At 38.3% G+C, this 22,353-nt stretch overlaps 1 protein-coding gene across 3 annotated transcripts in view; it reads right to left on the reverse strand.

The window, feature by feature from the left end:
* GPR180 (G protein-coupled receptor 180) overlaps positions 1-21,605 on the reverse strand; it is a 30,360-nt gene extending 8,755 nt beyond the window's left edge. The window contains exons 1-6 of one of the 3 annotated variants that reach the window (XM_035003180.1): positions 21,385-21,601; positions 18,823-18,981; positions 10,243-10,443; positions 3,148-3,328; positions 2,957-3,006; positions 113-270 (exon numbers count right to left, since the gene is read on the reverse strand). In XM_035003180.1, coding sequence (XP_034859071.1) covers positions 113-270; positions 2,957-3,006; positions 3,148-3,328; positions 10,243-10,443; positions 18,823-18,981; positions 21,385-21,529 — 894 coding nt within the window. In that variant the 5' untranslated portion in view covers positions 21,530-21,601. Of the gene's footprint in view, positions 1-112; positions 271-2,956; positions 3,007-3,147; positions 3,329-10,242; positions 10,444-18,822; positions 18,982-21,384 lie in introns of all 3 variants that reach the window. The other 2 variants (XM_035003181.1, XM_035003182.1) reach the window with 2 other exon arrangements.
* Between the last annotated feature and the right edge of the window lie 748 nt (positions 21,606-22,353).

A 22,353-nucleotide genomic window follows, 5' to 3' on the forward strand; every position in this document is an offset into this window, starting at 1 on the left:
CTTCAAAATGACAAATTCCTCATGAGTCCCAAGTTTCACTTTTGAAATGAGGTTTGTTCAAGTTTGCATTTCTGCATATTGTAAAGTACAAACACTGAGTATCAATACTCACCTGTGTTATCACAATGAATACAGCAATGCCAGTGGATGCAGGAGTAGAATCCCACTGGAGAGGTCTGCTTTGAGACTTCTTCATTCTGACTATTGTCCAACCCATGCATAGACTCAGAAGCAGGTATAACATTTGAATTTGGGAAGCAATGTCAAAAACTAATGGGAAATGAAAACCAAAGTCAACCAAGTTTTCATATTACAAAGGATTTAGTCCTTTTTGCATTGAGAATATAATTATTCTTTTAAACACAAAAAGATAGGCATTTTCAAAGAGAAGTTGATAAAATTCAGTAATTCAATAATAAGAGATATTCAAGTAGAGCTCTAAAAATTAAAATTTTGCCATTAAGTTTGTAAACATTTCTTAAAATAGAACATTGGCAATATTCTCTCTATATATATACATATATCTTTATTAAGACCAACTTTAAATCTCTTTGTGCTTCCCATTTTTCTTAGCTTTTCTAGCTACATAATGCTGTTCTCTATAACAGACTGCTTATTAAAAATAAACACATTTTAAATGTAATTTCTGCAATGTGGAGAATACTAGTGCCTTCATTTCCAGGCTGTTAATTATTTTTTGATGGTTGAACTATATAATGTGAACTTATTTTCTAAAACTATTAATCAGAAATAGCATGACAATAAAACACACGGCTACTGTAACATTCAATGATGTCGGCTTTGGTGCTGGAGTCCCGAAGACGAACAAAACGGTCCGTGTGTTAGTGTGACACGCCACCAGGTGGCCACCACGGACACTGCAGGGGACGCCTGGGGCTTCAAAAACGGAGGCAACAGGACCACCCACCCAGTTCCAGACTCGGAGAAAACAACAGTATATATAAGTACTCCAAGTTCCATGCATTTTTATTTTGGAAACTAGTATTTATTGACTTAAAAAAGATGATCACTTTCTCATCATCGGGTATTTTGATGAGGATTTTGGAATAAACGTGATCAAAATTTAACAAAGTGAAACTTTCTTCAAATTGCCAGCCATACCTTTGATGTCTACAACTTTTACTTCTTTTATATAAAGATACTCTTGCAAAAACAGGTAAAACTAGCTGTACTATAATATATTAACAAGTTACAAGCTGAAAACCTATTAATGATACACTTTTCCAGATATATTTTGACCATTTTCCCTCTACTCTGCCATGCAAATTAAAACTGGATACTCGACATTTGTGCTCACATATTTGTAATAGTAAATTCTGATAATAAACTGTTACTACATTTGAATGGTACAAAATGTCATGGCCTTTCAGATCAAGCAGTTTTCTTTCATCACAGATTGTAAATGATTGTGATGCCAATTACTTTTATTAAACATCTCACAAATAAATATTCAGTTATTTAAAGAAGTCAGCCAAAGGAATAGTCCTGCATAAGTTGCTAATTAGCAAAAACAAATACCTGAGGGGGGGAACCTCTGATGTTCTGGCTCAATTCTCTGTATACTAAGTAAGACACATATTGACAGAATACTGTAACTGTAAGCATGGGTAGATAAGACACTGCTTATCTGCTGTCACTGAAAAATACCTAACTGTAGACAAAATATACAGGTCACACAAAAATCCCATTCTGTGTGATTTTACTAAAAATCTTGACGTTTTAATCATTTAACTTATCAAACCTGTTATCAGAACACCAAAATTTAGCAGCATTTATTGTAGCTTAATTAAAAAAAAAACAAAAACTTTTGCTTTTTAACCTACAGTGAAGATGCCAGACAACCTAAAACACTATTTTGTATGCAGCAAACACTCACAAAAATTCAAAAGTCCTTGATTTTAGTAGTAGCTTCCACTGATGGGCTTCTGTGCGCTTTGCTTCTCAAAAGGCATAAGCTAAATTATTTCTGAGGTTCTGTTCAGCTTTAAAATTCTATGGTTCTATTAAACATCCTGAGTCACCTAAGAGACAAGAGCAGGAGAAACCAGCGCTCTCAATACTGTTCAAAAAGGAGAAGCAACTCGCGTTCGTGTCCAAGAGGTGACCAGTACACATCCTCTTTAGGAGGAAAACAAAGGTAGTAGGTTTAAAATCTTAAAATAGGCAGCAAAATGAGGATAAATGGGTCCTGAGATCATTACAGAGATTACCATGAGCTACCCTATTAAATAGAGATGAGACTAAAAGAGAATTATGGAAATATTTTAAAAAGTAAATCCTGGAATGGTCTCATATTCAGAATTTGCTTTTTTAGAGCAAATCTTGACTACTTTTCTGGGACCAAGAATGGCATTATAGATCATGGGAACTTTTAAATATTTTTCCCATCATGCTTAGTTGAAAAATTATCTCATCAGAATTCTTCATATAAATAAAGGAAAGAAGCTATGAGATCAATTCAATTATAGGTATATTCTCTGGCTCTGCAGCAGAAAAAGTAAAAAAAGGGATGAAAATAGGAAAACCACCTTCAGCTTTGGGATCAGAAAACTTGGGTCTGAGTTTGGTCTCTACCGCGTAACAGCTGCTGACATTTGGAAATGCGCTTCCTGTCAATGAGCCCAGATGCTTTATGTGCAAACTAGGGATAAACATCTCCACATCACTGAGTTTTTCCTGAGATAAACTGAGGGAATGCATGTAAGTAAGCTCCAAAAACAATGAAGAACTACACATTTTACCTATTATCCAGAAGAAACTAAATGGGACAGATGGGAACTAAATCTGTAACCCTCTTTACAGTTGGGCTGAATTCTAACCAACCCTGGATAGAAAAATTGTATCAGGATGAAAATAATTTACAAAAAAAGGAAAACAAGCCAGAAGCAGACAGCAAGGTTAGGTTTCAAAAAACACATCTCAGAAGGATACTCACATTCTGCCAAACTTCCCATAAAAGGTATCCCTATTCCATCTTTGGAGTAACTGAGGAATTGAAGAGAAGAGTATTAGTGTAAATTACAAATGCGCGAAGAGGGTTCATAATCAAAGCGAGCATAATTTTGGCGAACTAATTAGGATTAATTAGACGCAATGGCGAACACAGTTTTAGTGGTTTCGAGTTACCTGGAGAAATGAATATAATTAGCTAACGCCGAGCCGGCCTGTAGCAGCAGTGCGGCTGTCAGAACCTTTAGGATCACGTGCATGGGCCCTCCCTTCTTGATAGCCTGCCACAATGACTGAGCATAAATGCAAGCAAGCACAAAGTACACCAGGACTAGGAGAAAAAAGAACTCATGTAACCCTGTGGAGAGAAGAAAGGAGTCTGCTTCAGTACAAAGCCAGCGACAGCGTGGGGTTGCTTTCAAATCTTCCTTCAATATATTTCTAGAACTTGCTATTTTAATTGGGAGTCACAGCATTCCCTTTTGTATGGAAAAAAGGGAAACTGTTAAAATGTAAACAATTTTTTACTTTGGGATAAAGATTTAAATATAAGAAGGCAGATTAAACTAACGTAGATAAAGTCAATCTATAAAATGGTCTATAATCATGGTCAGGGGATAAGCCAGAAGACTAACCATAAGAGCACAGTTTTGCTAAAAAACAGGAAATTAAAACAAGGATTTTAGCATTCAGTTAGACATACTTTTTGCCTCCAAAGTGGATGACTTTAGTATGAAATTTAGGAACAGATTTCATCAACAATAGTTAAATACACCCTGACAATGGTTCTCAAAGTGCGATCCCTGGGCCAGCAGCATCCAAAGGGAACTTGTTAGAAACAGAAACACACATTCTTGGGCCTTATCCCAGCTCTACTGTATTAGAAATTCTGGGAGAGGGGAGCAGCAAACTGTATTTTAATAAGCCCATCAGGTGATTCTGATGGCAAAAGCACAGCTCTGGGATGTACCATTACCTTACATTTCCAGCTAGACAGTTTCAAAATAACTGTTATGACCAGAGTCCCCTTTTGAAGTCAACTGTCTTTAGCTCTTGTCAAAGAGGAAATCCTATGGAGACCATGAGACTCCATTCCACAGTTGACTAAAACTAAGACCTGACCAAACGGCCACCAATCTGAAGACTAGCCACTGACCACCAGAGTAATTTGGGTCTCAAAGATAAGTCAGGCTAATCATATTCTCTCAGGAAATGAAACCACAAAACATGGAAAGAATTAGGCAACAGAAACTGAAACTGAAAGGAGCTGATGTTGGGACAGACCAAAGACATCAGATCAGGCCACAGTGAAATAAATATTTTGAGTAAGCAGAAATTTCGAATAAGCAGAGGGAGTTGGTTGGTAAAGACAGGAACAAAGTAAACGAGCAGACTTTGTATTAAAAACGGTGCCAGTCATTAAGCAGCTTCTAGTTCCTACTAACAGCTTTCTAGTGCAGTGTCCATGCATCCACGTGGATGGACACCCCCTTTTTCTGCAGTACCTGGAATCTTTTGACTGTGTCTTCATTTTTCAGAAATTTCAGAAAATTTTTATCATAAACTAGAGGGCTAGCTTTGAGTTGAATAGCTTACTTACACCGACTTGGTGACATCTAAAGCTAGTCCCTAATACTAGGATTTTATATTGTATCTACATAACACCGGAGTACAGTGCCGGTGGCCGTGAAGGGGGCTGCCTCTGCTGAATCTGTGGATGAACAGTCTAAACTGCGATCACTCCCATCCAATTGCGAGTGCTGAATCTGCTCCAGTTTCCCATGTGAGGTAAGCTCCAATCAACAGGCAGAGAAGGGCGTATTAATCTTGAAAAAGCAATCCAGAAGATGCAAACGGTAGGAAAAACAGTCATTAAACACTTCAATCTCAATCATGTTTTTGGAATGGTTAGGAGGAAAAAAAAAGAGAGAGAAGTAGTATTTCAGCCACTGGGTGTCTCTCCTGCTCTACACACAAAAATGTCACTAGTTACTTCTCTCATCCAGGTGAAAAATCATGTTTAGACTTCAGGAAGAGAAGATCACATAACTGAAAAGGCATAATCTCTTTTTAAACTCCTTACATAGAAAGTATTCCAGCTTTAGAAATAATGGGATGATAAGCCTGGGATTGTTATAGTAATAGAACAAGACAGAAAATACACTAAACATATTATCACTGAGTGTCAGTAAAATTCTTTATGTGGTCCGGTCTTTTGAATCTTAGTTTTTATTTTTCCTTCTTAGTATAAAGAATTAAATATGGCATTCTTTTGTTTTATTTACTTATAATACTTTACAGAGTATCCATTACAAGATAAAGTTTCAGACTCCATCAGGTTACAAATCTATGACGAAAAGAAAATCCTCAGACTATTTACTGAGTAATCAGAATAATGTAAGAGGAAGGTACTTGTGGAAAGAAGACCCATGTCAGTTGCACAAAACAGGACTATTCAGTATGAAATGGACCTTCCAGAAAAGCTAACATTATAAGCAACAAATTTTTTCATTCAGATGATATATTAAATAACTTGAACTAGCTCAGGACATTTGTATCCTATACTTTATTCATTCATTATTCTTACCTTGACCCTGTCCACAAGATAGTCTAAAGATAAAATGCTGATTCTGCACGCAGTTCTCTTAAATAAATCCCCTCTAGAAGAAAGAAGTCTGTTTTTTTCTCTTCAGTGACCAACTTTACTTTATTCTGTCACCATGCTTCACAAGAAAACAATCTATATTTGTTCACTGTGAAATTAAATTCTAATTATAAGACAGGTGGGAACTAAGTATTAACTCTCACCTATATACAAAAGAAGAAAAATACTGTCAAATGAGCATGCAACAGGCGGCAAACATGTATAAGGAAATGTGTAGATTTTAAGGCAAGCTTAACGTGAAGCAGCACTGGCAAAATTCAGCAGGAAGAAAACTTACAGGACAGCTTCAAAAAACAGTTCCAGCTACATGATGGGAGATGGGAGAAAAGAGGGTAAGAAAAGGGGAGAGTCACTGGAACACTCCTGCCTACCCCAATGCCCATGCCACCCGCAAGTGTTTCAAAATATATCCTGATTAGCCTCAACTGACCACAGAAAATTCCAACACCCCTGCCAATAAGAGGTAAGCCTAACCCTGTACTCGGACATACTAATCTACCCTCATCTCTTTCTGACACCTTCACTTATATTTGTCTTATGATGTTGTAGAGCAAGGGCACGTGACCTAGCTCTGGCCAGTGAAATCTGACGAGGGAGCTTCTGAGAAAGGTTTCCTTGCTCTCAAAAAAGAGCTACTGAATATTGTCATTATCTGGGTGTGAAGCCCACAAAGTGAACTGCAGTTACCTTTGAACATGAAGGAGCTAGCCTAACGACAAAGCTGACGGTCAGAAGATAGGAGGGTACAGAAATGCTGAATAAACCACTGTGAAGAAGCCTCAGAAATTCTTGTTACGTAAGAATCTAATTTCCTTATTGTCTATACCGCTTGCATGAGAGTTTTCCATTATTTTAAATCAAAAGCATTCCAACATGTTACCAGAGCTAATATCTGGAATCTTAAAAACAATGAGATAGCAGATGTGACAAAGAATAATATTACAATATTATTCTGATGAAAACCAGCCTACTTTAGATGATAATGCTTTAACTTTTGGGATTCTGAGTACTTCTTTTGGTCTCTAACAAGAGCACAAATATAGTCAATGAAGATTCTAATTTTTTTAAGAAGCAGTTTTACTTTATTCTACCTTAAAACATAATATTCCTATGTAGTATTTTGTCAAGTGGCATCATCCTTGCCTTAGTGTTTTTTTTAAACCTAGACCAATCTGTAAAATATGAGATTAACCAAAGTCTGATAGATACAAAATAATTTGTTTGAAAGAAAACAAATTATAAAATCTAACCAGAATAACATGTAACATTAATTGCAGCTATCTGTACCAGGTTATTCTAATTCAAACTCCTTAGACACATAGCTTAATAGTCAATTATCACTAAAAACCATAGCAAATCAATTTTCCCTACTTAGGGCAGAAAATTAGACAAATGAGCAAAAGTTTCTAAAATAAACTAACTGGGGATTCTTTCCTGGAAAGAAATTCCATACCTGAGGCTACAGAATAGGAAGAATCCCTCTCAAGGCTCTACTGTAAAACCAATATAACAAAGCAATGTGGGATATGGACTTTTTTTTTTTAAGATTTTATTCATTTATTTGAGAGAGAGAGTGGGAGAGAGCACGAGATGGAAGAACAGAGGGAGGAGAAGCAGACTCCCCGCTGAGCAGGGAGCCCAATGTGGGACTTGATCCCAGAACCTGGGATTATGACCTGAGCTGAAGGCAGACGCTCAACCAACTGAGCCACCCAGGCACCTGGGATATGGACTTTCAGATCACTGGTTCTGCACATTAGAATCAACTTGGAGCTTCAACAAACCACAGCTGCCTGGCTTTCACTCCAAAACCAAATCCATCTGAGTCTCAGGGGGTGGAGATCTGTATTTTTTTTAAAGCTCTCCGGATGCACAGTGATGGGTTGAAGACCACTGATTTAGACTTTGATGTAGAACTAATCATATGTCATGACAATGTAGAATTAATCATATTTTAAGGGTTTTACGTACCTTAATCAATAAAATGATGTGATCCCTAGGAATTAAGCCAGCCATATAACAGCTGAATACTTCTGAGTACGTCTGGCACTTGTAAATAATCAATCCCCACAGATTAGCCTTGCACAGAATCATGCTTAATGAAAATACATACTGTAGTGAGGCTTTATCCCTCATTTAAATATTATTGGTGACATGACCATGTAACTTTCTCCATTCTAGTATAAGACAGATTTTAAACATAAACATAAGCATCAAATCAAAATCAGTCTTGGAGAAGGCAGGTCAGAAAGAGTCCGGACTAAGAGCTGAATTAGAATGGTTCCTGTGAACCCTAAAGAAAAAGCTAGCCATAATTCAGGATGCTGGAAAAAACACTGGAAGACATGGGCAAGGTTCAGGATGAGCCTGGGCAAGTATGGCTGACATTCAGTGGCCCAAGGGTGGTACAGGCCACAAATGTGATCACTCTATGGCCTACAGTCTATGTTCAGATGTCTATAATTGGGAATGAGGAAAGTGACCAAAAATGGGAGCCTGGATAAGGAAGCAAAAAAAAGTATATCAGGATCTAGTAGAGTCTCATGGGTCCACAAAATAAATAAAACAACCTCTTGAGCTACAGGCAAATTGCCAGGAAGGCAAGAGGGGGAGGGGCTTTTGGACCGACTACACTATAGGCTGTAGTGTTTGCACATACAGTGAATGCAGCAGAGTATTACTTCCTGCTGAGCCTTTACCAGTCCTAAAAATAACTGTCATATGAAATAATAAAGACTTAGGGTTAAAAGAGACCTTACAAGCAATTTAGTCCACCTATCCATCCAAAGCTATCAGTTAGACCTGGGTTTCATCGATGCCTTTCCAAACTACAGAAAATAAATGTCAACATCTTTTATAAAGATAAAAAAAAATGGGATCCCTGGGTGGCTCAGTCGGTTAAGCATCTGACTCTTGATTTAGCTCAGGTCATGATCTCAGGGTCGTGGGATCGAGCCCCATGCTGGGCTCTGTGCTGGGGGCTTGGAGCCTGCTTGGGATTCTCCCTCTGCCTCTCCCACCCTCCCCCCTCTAAAATAATAATAATAATAATAATAATAATAATAATAATAATAAAAAATAAAGATAAAAGAAATGGTAGGACTGAATTGACTTCCTTTTCTTTATTTTTAAAGATTTTATTTATTTATTTGACACGGCAGGGTGGGGGAGCCAGCACAAGCAGGGGGGAGCGGCAGGCAGAGGGAGAAGCAGGCTCCCCTCTGAGCAAGGAGCCCAATGTGGGGCTCGATCCCAGGATCCTGGGATCATGAACTGAGCAAAAGGTAGCCGCTTAACCGACTGAGCCACCCAAGTGCCCCTGAATTGACTTCCAATAATGATCCATACTGATCCAAAGTACTGTTAGGTAAAATTTAACCTTTAAATTCACTTGCATTCAAAAGTAACTTGAGTAGCTTACCCTTCTGTCATTTCCTTCACAGAAAGAACTTTTAAATTTAACTATTTAAGAATGTTTGGCTCTCCATTCTGTTGCTATGTAAATATTTCTTTCAGACTAGAAGATACTAAAAAATATTTATCTCTTCATACATTAAGTTACTGGTGACCTCCTGTCCATAACATATGCCCCTTGAGTTACATTTCTAGCTGTGGCAATTTACACTTTGAATTAAACAATCGGTTTCATCTAATGTAGCCTCAATTTCTTTCTACCTGCACCCACCCACCTTGATGGCCAATGAGATTTAATGGGACTGAATTTCTAAGCAGATTGATTCTTCCAGATGGGTAATGAACTCATTAAGAAGCAAACTCCTAGTCCTTTTCTTTGATAGACATCCTACAATCTTAGTCTTCATTCTGACATGTCAATTTACAAATCTGCTATAATACTGTAGAGCATGTTTACCATTAATCAAAAGAAGTCATTCATTTCTGTTTGGGCTATGAATCTTACTTCTGTAGGGCAATACGCAGCCAACCCTAAAATTTTGATGAAATATTTTATGGGAGTAAAACAGATTTTGGAAAACATTATAAACTTTGATCATTCCTAAAAAGGTTGCTCCCATGAAGACAATCCCTACTATCTTTAAACAACTTGGTGAAAGGACAGCCATACAAAATAGTGCAGGTTCCATCTCACTTAAAAATTGATTTTCCTTTCTCCCGCTCCCACTCCCCCTGCTTGTGTTCCTGCTCTTGCTATCTCTCTCTGTCAAATAAATCTTTTAAAAAAACCTTGATTTTCCAATTTAGATTGCTCAATTTATTAGCATTTTTCTGTTTATAAAAATAGTGCTAGGTTATCAAAAAAAGTTTAGAATGCATAGAGAAAACTAAAAATCCATAATTCTACTCCCCAAAATATAGAAACAATCTACTACTATTTTTGTACTTCTTTCTGCTTAATTCTCTGTATTTTTTAACATACTTGAAATCATAAAATATAAAATTTAGTGTTCTGCTCTTCTAACTTAATAGTATGGCTATTATTAAAATGCTATAAGAGGATTCACTTACCATCTGCATACTGTTGGACACAAGTTGTTCTTCATTTTTAATATTCAAAAAACATAACATGAAGATATTTGTGCACAAGTTTTTTCTATATTTAGGACATCTATTTAAGTATATATTCTTACCAGATTCTCCAGCACTAAAATGATCAAATGGATTCCCTTCAGCATCCGGGTTTAGTAACATCATTTCAAATGGGATATCTTCCGCCTGAGAATTCTCATTGTCATTTTTGCATGTATACTTGTCAGCATAAAACACGTGCCACGTTTGTGGATATGGAACCTGGGACACGGTCAGATTATGTTCAGTCTGATTCATGGTCACTTTAAAGAGAAAGAAAATAGCACTTTCAAAGCAAAACTCTCAAATATATTCATTGTTTCAGTCATATAATCAACTCAAGAGTTAGATTCTTTTGTTCGGTCTTGAAAATCGAAGCCCTGGTGTAGTACTGAATAAGGCCTGTAAATCATAAGGCAGATAAAAAATAATGTATCCTCACCAAAGAGGTCACTATAAAAGTACTGTGAAACACCACAAATGAGTAGAATGGTTTCAATGAAGTTTTGAATCTGAATTTTAAATATTTCAAAGTTTTCAAGTGGATTAGTAACATTAAGAATTTTTTATTGTGGTAAAATATACATAAACACAAAAGTTACCATTTTAGCCATTTCGAAGCATACAGTTAGCTCTGTGGCATTAAGTACATTCACAGTGTAACAACTTCATGACAATGGGTAACAACTACAGTGACATTTTTGAAAATTATATTTGAGTTAAATTTAAAATGGAGCATTCAACTCAGGGATTCATTAGATCAAAAACTATGACCCACAAATACTTTCAAAAGATTTTCCAAATCTTTTTCTCATTGATTATTCTTTACAAAGGTACTGAAAGGAGAAAAGTAGAAATTACCAGAATATAAGAGTTGTTCTACTGGGTCAGGTCTACACAGTGGGGGGATGGGGAGGCTCATGAATGTTGGCATTACACAGATCTGTGTTTGAATCCTGGCTCCAATACTTACTTACCTTCTGTGTAAACTTGGGCAAGTTATGTAAGTAATGACACTTTCTTCATCTGTAAAATGAAGATAGTACTTAGAGCAAAGAGTTGGTGGAAGGACTAAGTTACAGGAGTCATTTACCACAATACCTGTCCTATAGTAATTGCCGAATGAAGGTTAATTCTCCTTTTCCTTTCTTTGAAACAAGGTAGTTATACTAATAAATGGTTCTTTTTTTTTATTATGTTCAGTTACCCACTGTACAGCACATCATTTGTTTTTGATATAGTGTTCAATGATTCATTAGTTGTGTATAACACCCAGTGCTCATCACAACACATGCCCTCCTTAATACCCATCACCCTGTTACCCCATCTCCCCTCCCCCCTCCCCTCTGAAACCCTCAGTTTGTTTCCCGGAGTCCAGAGTCTTTCATGGTTTGTCTCCCTCTCTGATTTCTCCCCCTTCAGTTTTCCCTCCCGTCCCCTATGGTCCTCCTTATGTTCCACATATGAGTGAAACCATATGATAATTGTCTTTCTCCGATTCATTTATTTCACTTAGCATAATCCCCTCCAATTCCATCCATGTCGATGCAAATGGTGGGTATTCATCCTTTCTGATGGCTGAATATTCCATTGTATATATATGTACCACATCTTCTTTATCCATTCATCTGTTGAAGGATATCTTGGCTCCTTCCACATTTTGGCTATTGTGGACATTACTGCTATCAACACTGGGGTGCATGTGCCCCTTCTTTTCACTGCGTCTGTATCTTTGGGGTGAATACCTAGTAGTGCAATTGCTGGGTCGTAGGGTAGCTCTATTTTTAACATCTTGAGGAACCTCCATACTGTTTTCCAGAGTGGCTGTACCAGCTTGCATTCCCACCAACAGTGTAAGAGGGTTCCTCCTTCTCCACATCCTTGCCAACATTTGTTGTTTCCTGTTTTGTTAATTTTTGCCGTTCTAACTGGTGTAAGGTGGTATCTCACTGTGGTTTTGATTTGTATTTCCCTGATGGCTAGTGACGTTGAGCATAATAAATGATTCTCAATCCCGGGTAATTGTGCTCCCCTCCAGTGCATTTGAAAATGTGTAGGGACAGTTCTGCTGTCACAATAGTTAAGAAGGTCCTTGGAGGGAGGCTGTGCTAAACTTCATGCAATCTAAGGTAAAGTTTCATACAATAAAGACTTGTTCCACCCAAAATGCCAATAGTACCCCCTCTGAGAAACACTTAATGATGTCTACGATGCCTTCCAAATCTGAAACTATGATTCTGAGGCACTCACTAACACTACCACGAAGTAGTAGGAGAATAGTGTCTCAAATGCTATGTATAATACAAAGAGTAGAAGAGTTAAAAGAGGAAGTCTTGGTGCTATTACTTAATAACCTTGCGGCTCAGCAAATAAATTGCTTAACCTCTCGAAATCTGTTTCTTCAGTAGTAAAATTAAGATACCTGACCTGTTTAACACAGAGTTCTTGTGAGGAGCAAATGAGACAGTATCTGAAAATCCTACATGAAGAGCTTAATTCTATACAAAGTAGAGTATTCTTAAAATATAAGATTATTCCCAATTCTAGATTGCCCCCATAGCATGCCAGTTAGTCTTGATCTTTTTCTCAATTGAAGAAAAATGCTTTTTAATAAACAAAAGACACTTTCTGAGATAAACGTGGGGCTCTGCATTGGGGCATTATGAACTTATTCATTTTCTTAGGTGTCATGATGGTATTGTTATTATGGAGAATTGTTCATGACACCTACAGCTTATTTTCCCATGCCTTGATTAAAAACAAAAATCACACACACAAATGTAAAGCAAATGTAGCAAAATAGTAACAAATATTGAATCTAAGCAAAGGATATACTGATATTAGTTGTACTACACTTTCAACTTACCTGTATAATTGAAAACTTCCTGAATAAAATGTTAAAAAACACTATTTTTAAGTTGTCTTTATAAATGAGATACGGATTTATCTAGTCAGGATTCAAATTTTGAGGACTTAGACTTTACAACTGGGAATTTCATTAACAGTAGTTAAAGGGGACAAGATGATTTTTATTAACAATGCCACAGCATTTTGGGGGGGGTATATTAATTTAGCTGATATTTATACTACTGTTTTTGGTTTATTTTTTTACTGTATAGCTTCTTGAAAAATGTAGCAAAGACTCTAGTTTCTGTTAAATATTTGAAGACCTTTAATAAGAATTCAATGTATGAGCAATAGTGGCTCAGAAATTAGGCTTTTGAAATGAGCAGCTCACAATTACATAATCCGAACTTTATAATAGAAAGGTTCTGATATGTTGCCATTTATCACTTGCACTTTTTTCTTAGATAAAACAACATAAAAATTAACCATTACATTTTTCACCAATATACTTCTTAATGTTTCATTTTCAATTATGCAGATTTACATAAAATAAAAACAAAAGTATGCTTTAAAAAGTGATACTGGCCTTCAGTTATTTGTCTTGTGGCCTTTTTTAGCAAGCCTGGGAAACAAGCATCTTGACAAAACTGTATGTTCATTGTTTTTGAGACAAAAGACTACCACACAGCATACGTAGTCCATGCTGATGTAATTAGTATCTCACATATTAACAAAACTTGAACTGCAGAGAATGGTGTCACATGGCTAGCTGCCCAATCATGTTATAAAAGAAAATGCACAGGATAATAAAATGCTAACAGCTTTCAATGATTTATAAAATATACCAAATGTACAAAAGGAATTATTATGTGTGATATAAAAATACTGAAAATGTTTTGTAAGCAAAATATTTAGCTCTTGTAACCTGAACCTCCTTGTTAAATTTTTTACATAAAGTCATAATTTTCAGTGCTTTTAAATGTCTCATTTGCTTTCTTTAAAAACCTACAAAATAGCTTTTGTCATTTTTAAAAAATCTGATGTTTTATGACTTTACTGAAAGAGAAAAAAGACTGAAAAATAATTTCTCAAACATTAATTTGGGGGAATGTATACACAAAAGCAACATTCGACACTACAGAATTTTTCAAATCTGCTAGTCTTTTCAAAGTTCACAGCAGCAGTAAGGTTTTACAGAGGAGTTTGGCATAGTTAATGAACTCATTACCAACTAGGTGAAAGGCTACGAATTCTTTTTTTTTTTTTTTTTAAGATTTTATTTATTTGACAGAGCACAAGCAGAGGGAGAGAGAAGGAGAAGCAGGTTCCCTGCTGAGCAAGGAGCCCGATGTGGGACTCGACCCCAGGACCCCGGGATCATGACCTGGGCCAAAGGCAGCCGCTTAACCGACTGAGCCACCCAGGCGTCCCATGGCTACTAATTCTTAAAAGTCTCATTAATGGCCAGGAAATGAGAATTATTTCTACAAGAAATTATTTAAAAATATGTGGTACTACTACATTGTCATGAATTTAAGGATATGCTTTTTGTTTCAACGCACCAAAGCTCCTGAATAATAACATACTATAAATATGGCAGCTAATATATAAAAGTTAGAGAGTATTTCTTAAGACTTGGCTTTTGTTGCTGGGAAAAGAGTTGATGAAATTTGCAGAAAGCAATATATATATATCATCAGTATTTAATTTTTTCCAGGTCCCAAAATTTAACAAAACAATCTTCATTCCTCACAAATTCCTATTTCCTGAGATCCTCCATTCCAATAATTCCAAAGAATACCCTCGCACTCAACAGAAGAATAGAGAAGAAGGAAAAATCAATCAACAAAACAAAATGACAACATTGGAGAAGATACTTGCAAATGACATATCTGATAAAGGGTTAGTATCCAAAATATATAAAGAACTTATACAACTCAACACACCAAAAAACCACAAATAATCCATTAAAAAATGGGCAGAAGACATGAACATTTTTCCAAAGAAGACATACAGATGGCCAACAGAAACATCAAAAGATGCTCAACATTATGCACCATCAGGGAAATGCAAATCAAAAACAATGAGATATCACCTTGCACCTGTGAGAATGGTTAAAATCAAAACACAAGAAATAACAACTGTTGGGTGCCTGGGTGGCTCAGTCGTTAAGCGTGTGCCTTCGGCTCGGGTCATGATCCTCGAGTCCTGGGATTGAGCCCCACATCAGGCTCCCTGCTCTCTCTCTCTCTCTCTCTCTCTCTCTCACACACACACACACACACACACACACAATGTCATAAAAAATGAAATCTTCCATTTGCAAAAACTTGGATGCATTTATAAAGTATACTGCTTTTCCCTCTCCCACTCCCCCTGCTTGTGTTCCTGCTCTCGCTCTCTCTCTGTCAAATAAATAAATAAAAATCTTTTTTTTTTTTAAAGATTTTATTTATTTGACAGAGAGAGAGACACAGCGAGAGAGGGAACACAAGCAGGGGGAGTGGGAGAGAGAGAAGCAGGCTTCCCGCGGAGCAGGGAGCCCGATGTGGGGCTTGATCCCAGGACCCTGGGATCATGACCTGAGCCGAAGGCACACGCTTAACGACTGAGCCACCCAGGCGCCCCAATAAATAAAAATCTTAAAAAAAAAAAAAGAAAGAACAACTGTTGGCGAGAATGTGGAGAAAGAGGAACCCTCAATGCACTGTTGGTGGGAATGCAAACTGGTGCAGCCACTGTGTAAAACAGTATGGAGGTTCCGCAAAAAATTAAAAATAGAAATACCATATAATCCAGTAATTCCACTATGGTGTATTTACCCAAAGAATACAAAAACATTAATTTGAAAAGATATACACACCCCTATGTTTACTGCAGCATTATTTACAATAGCCAAAACATGGAAGCGGCCCAAGTGTCCACTAGTAGATGAATAGATAAAGAAGAGGTGATACACACACACACGCACACACACACAAAATGTCATAAAAAATGAAATCTTCCATTTGCAAAAACCTGGCTGTATCTAGACAGTATACTGCTAAATGAAATAAGTCAGTCAGAGAAAGACAAATACCATATGATTTCATTCATATGTGGAATTTAAGAAACAAAACAAACTAACAAAGAAAAAAAAAGACCAAAAAAAGACTCTTAACTACAGAGAACAAATTGATGGTTACCAGAGGGTAGATGGGTGGAGGGATGGGTGAAAAAGATGAAGGGGATTAAGAGAACATTTATCATGATGAGCACTGAGCAATGTACAGAGTTGTTTAATAACTATATTATACACCTGAAACTAATATAACACTGTATTAACTATACTGGAATTAAAGTAAAAAAACAAAAATGAAAGCCCTTCAACCCTAAGCTCTATGACAATTCATCCTACAAACACTTAGTAAACTAAGCACTAGGGTATGGTAAATTTTCATTCTCATACTACCATGTAACTAACATTCATAGTACTTACCACAATTGCAATTTCACATTTATTCCATTGATCAGATTCATTTCTGTCATCCCCACTAACCTTAAGAGTATATTTTGGTCCCTGATTTATCACAGGTGCCTTGCCTAGTATATGAAACAATGGAAGTGCTCAGTGAATGAGTGAATGAGTAGACCAAAAGAGCCCTGCTGCTCTAACTGATTTCATAACAAATACATACGATGTAAAGTGGTAACTATAATATGTGCTGTGGGAGAAAACAAGCTATAAAAACTCAAATGTCAACTTAGTATTGGAAGGGCCAAAGAGGAAGCGAAGAACAAACAAAGTCTGTGCAAAGGCCCAGGATAGCACTGAAATAAAACAAGCCTACAAATAAAATGAGGGAGGAGGGGACAGTGCTGTGAGATGGAACTGGGGGGTAACAATGGCTAGACCCTGATGGCTTTGCTGATCAGGTTAAGGAGATCTGTCTTGTCCTAACAGCAAAAGAAAATGACTGGAATATTTCAAGGTGTGGTGAGGAAGTGAACGTGACATGATCAAATCCGCTGTTTAGAAAGATCACTCTGGTTACAGGGGGCACGAGCATGGCTGCAGTAGCTGGAGAGGAGACTACTACAACAGGCAAAAGATTATGGCAGCCTAGAATAACAGGGTGGGGGCAGAGACAAAAAAAACCAGATGAATTCCAGAGATATTCAGAAGTCACTTACTGACAAACTGGAAGAGGATGGAGAGGTCAAAGAGGGAGTGTTGGAAGACTCCCTGGATTCTAGCTTGTTTATTGGACAGATGGTGGCGCCAGGTCCTGAACAAGGAGCGCTGGAAGAGGAAGAGGACCAGGTTTGGATGGGCAAGATGATGAACTGGTTTTGGACATTATAAGGAGTGGGAATGGAAGGTTAGAACTTTTTATCCATATGTGGAACATTTAGATGACCAAATTGGTATAGAAGGAAAAGATAACTGATAATGAACATTTGCACAAATTTCCCAGGTAAAAAAACAAACAAACAAAACGAATTTCCCAGGTAAGTTCTGAAAATCAGGGGAAGGGTAAAATGAGTTTATGTAACTATCTCTTTGATGTCTAAATCTAGTCATTCAAGACTTCTTCAGCATACTGTCAATGTCATCTCATTAATCTAAATAAGAGATCCCCACAAGAGGTGGCAAGGATTGGGGGGCTTCTACTCTTTTTTTTTTAAACTATTTATTTATTTATTTGAGAGAGAGAACATGATCCGGGGGATGGGGGTGGGAGAGGGATAGAGAGAATCTCAAGCAGACTCCACGCTAAGTGTAGAGCCCAATGTGGGGCTCGCTCTTGCAATCCTGAGATCATGACCTGAGCCGAAATCAAGAGTCAGATACTCAACCAACTGAGCACCCAGGCACCCCACACTTATCCCTATTCAGCTAGCTGCCTTATGAGGGACCCAGAGAGCTGATGAGACTAGGAAGACTAAAAGTTCAGAAAATGGCAATGTTTTACTTGACTAGATTAAAAGAAGATTAAAAGTCACTGATATGCAGAACATGGTAGGGGAAAAGGGGGTGAAATAGGGGGAAAAGAGAGGAGAGAGATAATTCCTACTTTTTCTCATGGATGCGTCACACTTCTAGTATCGCCTACAACCAATTAACTTCCAAGGGGTAAAATGGGTAGCATGGTATATGCCCTTCATTTCTACAGAAATTAAAAAGAGTTTCACTAATTCTGGATAGTGCACCCTAATACTTGGGATAGTGTTGATGAGAATGGAAGGGTTCAAGGATACAGGCAACTAGGATAATAAAATTAGAGCTTCTCCAGAAACAAATCTGGAAGTTTACAAATTATGTGGTGCTGGTACATCCTAAAATGACACACTTTGTCACCATGACTAGGTCCCATGTTCCAATAACATGTTGCAAAACAGCATCACTTGGGCTAAATCATATAATTAATGAGATAATGCATATTTAGTGCTTAGCTCAGTGCTAGCAGATAATAAGCATTCAACCAATGCTATTGTTCATTCCATGCTGCCACTGGGCCAAAATATATTTGCCATACTGGTATGAATTATGTGACTTACTGGTAAGAAGTCCGAATGAAATAAAGTATGCCTTTATACACTATCTGGATATTTTTCAAAAATTTTTAATGAGAAGGGGAGGGGAGAGGCATTCTATCCTTTGATCAAGGAAAACTTCAGCTTAAAATGTACTAGACAAAATGTCATCACAGTGTGATGTGTCATGAAACATCTTGGTATGAAAACAAAGATTTCAACATTCAGGAGGAAAAAAAAAAAGTATCTAATGATCAAAGAAAAAAGGATATACTCACTTGTCAACTGAGCTTTGGATAATTTTTCACCACAACTATAACCATGACTGCTGTCCTGTAGCTTTAGCCATTCCTGGGCTTGGAACAGGTAGAGTTTAGCTTCTTTTCCAACAGCTACTGCTATATTGTTGATTCTGACACACAGAAGAGCATGGTCACCTTGACATTAAAACAAAAATTATTAACTAGTTTGGTCTTGTATGGAACTGACACGGTAAGACAATTCAACACCTCTATCAAAATAGGAATTTAAAGAGCACAGAGTTTTTCTTTTTTAATTTTTTAAATTTAAATTCAGTTAATTAACATAGTGTATTATTAATTTCAGAGGTAGAGCTCAGTGATTTATCAGTCTTAAAGAATACCCAAGAACACAGTTTTTCTTAAATCTCACTTAACTAGATAGATCATACTGGAATGAGCATCCCATTCAGGTGCAAATCAAAAGACTATTCATATTAATTATCCAAATTAATGTGTGGTATCTCCTTACACTTCCAATGAAGAGTGATGCCATTTCACTGAATAAACAGCAACTTCTGCTGTATCTGGACATTCACTATAACAGATTTTTTGCCTCATTTTACCACCACTCCACGTCTTTAATATTTGTTCATAAACTATCTATAGAAATTTCCCACCAAAGTTTTTCTTGTTTTCTAATATAACATGTGTGTTAATATTATACTTTTAACGTAAAAAATTGGCATAGCTAATAGCGAGAAAGTTTAAACAAATTAGTTTGGGGGTAGACATTTTACACCTGATAAAAAATTTGCCATCTGTGACTTTTACAAAGGAACTTGCAGAACAATAGATGGTGTGAGACATTATAGAATGAGCCTGGTTGCACACACTGAGTACATTTAAGGCCCTGAACAGAAATGGCAAAAAGTAGTTGCCTCTAGGGAAAGGGACTCTGGGTGAGGAGAAGTAAAGCAGGAGACTGTTTTCATTTTAAGATCTCTTCTGTGCTGTTGTCATGTTTGTTATTATAATTACCATTTTGTTAAACATTTTAAATAAATTTAAATGTATAGTATGTATCAAGCAATGTCCAAGTCTCCTACATAAATTGATTACATTATAAATTATCCAGAATTTTAGAAGTGACTCGAAGGCTTAACATCTTAAATCGCATTCTGAGTTAATTATTTCAGTATAATTTAGTTTTATTATTTTACTGAATTCAAATTCACTGAAGACTGGTAATAATAAAAAAATATATATATACACACACACATAGAAAGAGCATGTATGTGTGTTAATATACTTGGAACACTCAATTCCTCAACCTTCCTTGAGATATCTGGATTTCCAGCACTGTCCAGCTCGGGCCATTTATTGTACTGTCTTTGCTATCACTGTCAGTATTCAAAGTACAGTTACAGACAGCTGATTTAAGAAAACTAAAAATGTGACCTAAAAAATAATAAAGTTTCTAGAGTTTCTTCTTCACCCAAGGTCTGTGCCACACTGGATTTTGGAAAACTTTACTGAACTATTTTAAACACTTCGATTTTTAAAAAAAATTTCAGGTTCCCCTCCCTTTACACCACCAATTCTGTAATTTCGCAATACTTTAAATTCCTTTCCTACACCAAAATAGTTTCTTGTTTCTGTTATCTTCTCTTAAGAATCCTCCCTGGGACAACAATCTGACAGTGCATCTTTTAATGCTAAAAACTGTATTAAGGATACCAACGTCATCAAGGCAAATAATTATTTGCAATACAATACCAGTCAAATTCAGTACCAAAAGTATGTACCAAGAAAATCAAATTTCGAGAGTGCAAATAAAGCAAAAATTAGAATGAACTGCAAATTCATTCATTTTTTAAGACTTACTGATTTTTGAGGGAGACCAGGAAGTAAGAATCAAATGCAGTTCTCCTTTCGGAAGGGCCAGATACAAATGATGAAGCTTCCAGGACACACCTACATGCATTTCTGCCAAGTGAATGCTAGGCCTCCTGGTCCATGGTAAATCTACTCCTTTAGTAGTGGAGTAACCAAACTGTCCTAGCAATTGTGACCACTAGATTAGCAGGTATTTTATTTGGTTTCCAAAGCCTCTCTGCTTCAAGTAGGTTTTAGCAAATTATCTTAAGAACAAAGACTAAACCCAGTAAATCTAAGTTCTGGAGCTCAAATGCACACGTTAAGTACAGTGCCTTAGTGTATATAATCAGGCTGAGACAGGAGTGAGCAAACGATGCTCCCTTGAGGGAAGGATCTCGAAAGATGCAGCAGAGAAAGTCCTCCGTACTGTCGTTCGTGTGCGGAAGGTGCGGGAAACGGTGTTTCAAGTGCAGAATGCAATCACTAATCGGGCGGGAGGGTGGGGAGCACCAACAGCAGGGCTGGCATTAATGCATCCCTTGATTCCCGCAGCTGCGGTCGGGGGTGGGCCGCCGGCGGCGGCGCGGGAAGTGCAGGTGGGGCTGGGGTCAGTCCCCCGCGTCGCCGCCGCCGGCTCCAGGCCTCCCCCAGCGAGGCGGAGAGGCGCGGCCCGCGGGATGGGCCCACGCGCCTGCATCCCGCTCCCCGCCCCGCACCTACCGTGGAACGCGAAGTGGCCGATGCTCTGGCCCTCAGCGTCTCGGGCCGCGGCGCTGCTGAAGCTGCCCCGCAGGGTCTTACCCTGGCTGCCCGGCGGCCACCAGCAGCAGGTGAGGGCCACCGCCAGCAGCCGCAGGGCCCCCATCCCCCTCCTTCCCTTCCGGCACCCACACCCCGGCCCTCACGGCCTGCTGCCGCCCTCCCCACGTCGGCAGCCGGGGCGGCGGGAGGAGGGGGCGGGACCGGCGTCCCGGATCCGCCCCCGGGAGACTGACAACCTATGTGGCAGGCCCCTCCGCCACGAGCCCAGTACACCCACCAATCAGAGGCTGAAATGGGCGGGACGTGCGGAGGCGCGCGTCCCATCACTCCCCAGCCTGCTGGCTAGTTCCCGCCTTTTTTATGGAGACTCAGAGGGATGTTGCTTTAGGTTACGGAAAAAGCCTTGCCCTCCGTCGTCCCCGTGCGTGGTGCTACTGCGCATGCGTGGGGTCGCCCGCACGGCTCCCGAGGGCTTTCCGGGGTGGGGTTTGTAGGATTCAGGAAGAACTGAGGATCGCAGGATGGCCCCGGTTCTGATGAAGGGAGGAAAGCTCCCGCAAAGCCCGAGGTGCCTATGCAACCTACTGAACGTTTCCGCTTTACTGTCTCAAAGACACGTAACTGTACATGTACAAGTTTAACGCATGAATTCTCTTGGCACGTCTAACCGATTTTAACCTCTTAGGTTCCCTGTGTTCTTGAGTTTTATCGTCAGACAGCTGGGAAGTATAGCTTACATCCGTACATACAATCATCTCAATGATTCTGGGCGGCGATGGTAGGAAGGAGTTGTCAATGTCGATATCCAGACCATTATGGTATGATCTTACTTGTCCTGTGGCAAGTAACTTGCCACCAGTCTTAATTTTCTCCAGTTGGCCACACACAGCCCACCTCTACCCTAGAGCCACAGAAAGCTATGGGGAA

The sequence above is a fragment of the Mirounga leonina genome, unplaced genomic scaffold (genome assembly GCF_011800145.1).
Source record: "Mirounga leonina isolate KUSES-001 unplaced genomic scaffold, KU_Mleo_1.0 Mir_127, whole genome shotgun sequence".
Taxonomy (NCBI): domain Eukaryota; kingdom Metazoa; phylum Chordata; class Mammalia; order Carnivora; family Phocidae; genus Mirounga; species Mirounga leonina.